The sequence below is a fragment of the Fulmarus glacialis genome, unplaced genomic scaffold, assembly GCF_000690835.1.
Source record: "Fulmarus glacialis isolate BGI_N327 unplaced genomic scaffold, ASM69083v1 scaffold46096, whole genome shotgun sequence".
NCBI lineage: Eukaryota > Metazoa > Chordata > Aves > Procellariiformes > Procellariidae > Fulmarus > Fulmarus glacialis.
Genome location: NW_009217098.1, coordinates 13,812 through 17,635, shown reverse-complemented (window position 1 = coordinate 17,635; position 3,824 = coordinate 13,812). Strand labels below are relative to the sequence as shown.

General features: G+C 52.2%; 1 protein-coding gene across 1 annotated transcript; it reads left to right on the top strand.

Annotated features, from left to right (window-relative positions):
- The first annotated feature begins 43 nt into the window (after positions 1–43).
- On the top strand, positions 44–2,927 carry CELF5 (CUGBP, Elav-like family member 5). Its single transcript, XM_009579527.1, has 6 exons — positions 44–185; positions 864–1,010; positions 1,225–1,287; positions 1,375–1,458; positions 2,534–2,677; positions 2,791–2,927. Exons 1-6 carry the CDS (start codon positions 44–46, stop codon positions 2,925–2,927), a joined length of 717 nt encoding a protein of 238 aa, XP_009577822.1.
- The last annotated feature ends 897 nt before the right edge of the window (positions 2,928–3,824 follow it).

Sequence of the window (3,824 nt, the reverse complement as noted above, 5' to 3'; positions counted from 1 at the left end):
GGGCAGCGTGGGGCCCTGACTGCATGGTCCTGCCTTGCAGCTGATGCAGCAGCAGACGACGGTTCTCTCCACCTCCCACGGCAGCTACCTGAGCCCAGGCGTCGCCTTTTCCCCTTGCCACATCCAACAGATCGGTGCCGTCAGTCTCAATGGGCTGCCAGCCACTCCTATTGCACCGACATCAGGTGAGGGCCTGGTGAGGGCCAGGACGCAGCAAGTCCTTCACTACCAATGAACCTCCTGCCCCGGCACTCAGCATGGTGCTCATACAGGTAAAACAGTTCCCACATCCCTCCGGGCTCAGCATCTGGATTAGGCCGCTCTTTTCTAACAATACAGCCTCCGAGGACAGCAGTGCCTAGTTCTGTGCAAATTTCTGCAAGCTCCCTGACACCCTTGCATGTTCAATGCACGTTCTCTTGCCCTACTGCTGTTCCTCTCTGCTGCAGTTTTTCCCTTTGGTGTAGTACAGAAGGACCAGGTTCCCAGAATTGTACCTGACTCCGAGCACAGCAGTGCTGTTATTCATTATCATCATCCCACAGTAATAATATCAGCGATAATGCATATTGGGCTTGAACACCTGTCAAGAACAGGGCTATATCATGCTAGGTGCTGTACAAACCTGGATTAAAAATGTTCCATCCCAATGCTCTGACAGCAGCCGGGACTAGCAATGCTGTGCACACTCTTCTCACTAGTGCTGCCTCTAATTTTGTGAAGGCTCCAGCACTAGTCTGTCACCTCCACATGCCAACTAGAAGAGATAATACACAGCAGTCTGGCCAGGCAGATGGAAGGAGGGAGCGCGGGCTTTACAGGACCTTGACTTTCATAGGATGTCCTCTCTTCTTGCTCTACAGGGCTACATTCACCACCTCTTCTGGGAACAGCAGCCATGCCAGGACTGGTGGCACCCATTTCAAATGGATTCACTGGAGTGGTACCATTCCCAAATGGGCATCCAACCTTGGAAACAGTTTACACCAATGGCCTTGTGCCATACTCAGGTACGGACAGCAGGAAAAAACCAAACATCCAGAGACCTCAGGAACTGCAAGTAGCTCCTCTTTTCTGGATTCCCCACACAGAACACTTTTTCTAGCTCCCTACCAGCCAGGCACTGAGATTCACTTGGCAGGGCGGTTGGGAGCGGGGGGAGAGAGACAGAGAACGCATGAGTGATTCCCTTTGCTGTGCTTCTGATTATGTTCTTTTTTGCAGCCCAGAGCCCTTCAGTAGCAGAGACTTTGCATCCAGCCTTCACAGGAGTTCAGCAATATGCAGGTACCAGCTTCCCTTGTCTCCCTCAGGCCCTTGTGTGGCTGACCAGATCCTCAGGTAAACAGGTTGTTCTGTCTCCTTGGCATACAGCGGTGTATCCAACCACCACCATCACCCCCATTGCTCAGAGCATCCCTCAGCCACCTCCCATCCTGCAGCAGCAGCAGCGAGAAGGTGAGGATCAGGGTGGGAATGTGTGTGTCTGGCGGGGGGGTGGGGATTTGTGTAGTTTATCTTCTGCACCATAGAACTGATGGAGAGGAGACAGCACTAATCTTAGGCCACTCTAATCTTTAATATTGGAGCTGGGTTACAGAACCAACTATGTCTCTGCAGTGAGTGGACTGGAAGGGTTCAGAGGATGCTTGTCATGCAAACTTGCTGAGCTCATCCCTGGCCAGATGCTGCCAAGTACAAAGGGGACAGCAAGCACTAGAACACCAAGCTTTGACACCAAAGGGTTTAGAGTCAGCACCTTCCCTAGGCAGGCAGGGGAAAAGAGCACTTCCTCCCCATCTTTACTGATGCCAGAACCACACTGGTACCGGTCAAACCAGCCTCTCCAATGTACTGTCCTCTCTCTTCAGCCTTCCTAGCCTCATGAGTTTGTTTTTCAGCTTATTTCAAAACTGGCCTGGACAGAATTTGGAGGCAAAGGCATTCTGTCTGCTCTTGCTTCGTACTGCATGTGTTAGCGAGGGAACAGCTCCTTGTGCTCATCAGGCTCACAGGGAGCAAGTGAAGGAGTGGGCAGGACCAGGTCAGCCCATAAATTGGATCCAATCCAGGAGATTTCCAGTTGGGGCTGTGGCTTATGGGCTGAAGACAACCATAGCTGTGGGCAGGGAATGCTAGAGCAGCAGCTTTCCCATAGTCTGCTGTTCTCCCAGGACTGGGAGAGCTGTGAACAAGGAGCTGTCACCTCAGCTAATTTCCTTCCAGCAAAACAGCACCCAGACACTCAGAGCTGTTGTGTCCAGCACCCCATGTGGGAACTGGGCAAGCTGTGAAGGTGAATCTGCTCTCCAGAAACTTCAGCTCTGCATGTTGCCTCCCAGCTGCTCTTAGAGAGCCCTCAGAACCTTTTGTGGACCAGTGACTGAGGGAGACAAGTAAGGGCAGGTCAAGACAGAAGGAGGCAGTGCTGGGGTTCTCCTCCAGTGCTGTGGTTTGAGTTGAGCCCATTTCTCTTCCCCTTCCCTTTGGGGGCTCTCTGTTTTGTCCCTCCCCATTGCCCCCATGCCTGCAGGTCCTGAAGGCTGCAATCTCTTCATCTACCATCTCCCTCAGGAGTTTGGAGACAATGAGTTGATGCAGATGTTCCTGCCCTTTGGCAATATCATTTCCTCCAAGGTATTCATGGATCGTGCCACCAACCAGAGCAAGTGTTTTGGTGAGTGCTGATGCCAGCGGGCAAGGGAAGCATGATGGATAACGAGGACACTCATGCATTGGGCATGGCACCAACAGTGCCGTTACTATCCGTGCCTGTGTCCTGTCCTTCAGGTTTTGTAAGCTTTGACAACCCATCCAGTGCACAGACTGCTATCCAGGCCATGAATGGCTTCCAGATTGGCATGAAACGTTTGAAGGTCCAGTTAAAACGGCCCAAGGATGCTAACCATCCCTACTGCCAGCAGTGAGCAAGCAGGAGTCACTTCTGCAGCACAGGTAAAGCTGGCACCATCACAGCACAGTTCCTACACAGTGCTGGCCAGTGTCAGGGGGCAGCAAGGTCTGGCTGCTCCCTCCGGGGTGGGAAGCCAGGAGCTGAATGCAGTAACGCAGGGCAGAGGCCTCACCTGCCAAGGCCCAGCCCCAGCACCTGAGCAAGGCCACCAAGGCAGGCCTGGAGATGATGGTTCAACCAAGAGTCTAGATCATCAGGCAAGTTTGTGGCCATGAGGCAGGCCCAAGGCCAAGCCAGAGAGTCAATCTGCAGGTCAAGATCAGGCTCAGGTCTGGTGAAGGTAAACAGGGTCAGACATAGTCCAGTGATTGCCAGGCAGGTCTATAATGAGATAATAAACGGATCCGACATCAAGATGGGAAGACAATCCAAGGGTTGGAGTCCAGATAATAAGATCTATGGATGGGACAGGTGCATGGACAGGTTGAGGCTGGCACTTCTGCGATGTAGATCAGACAAGGATTGAAGGCACAGGCCTGAGCTGTAATGGGACTCCTGGGCCCATGGGCAGAGAATGTGGACAGAAGCCGCAGGCGAAGCTGGTCAAGGCCATTAAGGCCCGTTAGTGCACTCGGAGCCCTGACAGGCAGATGGGTTCAAATTACTTAACTGTAGTCTAAGCAAGATTTCAGTCTACTTTCTGACCACTCCCAAAAAGCGTTCATCTTCCTAAAAAGGTTTTAAAACCCAATAGTTTTGTTTTCAGTTGTTACATGTGCCCTGAAATTAGTCTGCAGAGAATGCTTTCCAGGGTAAGAAGGGACAATCCCGTGATTCACAAGGATCACAGGAAAGCAGAGAAAAGGTGAGACCCTGAAGGGCCACGAAGAGCTGCCTGACATGAGAGCTG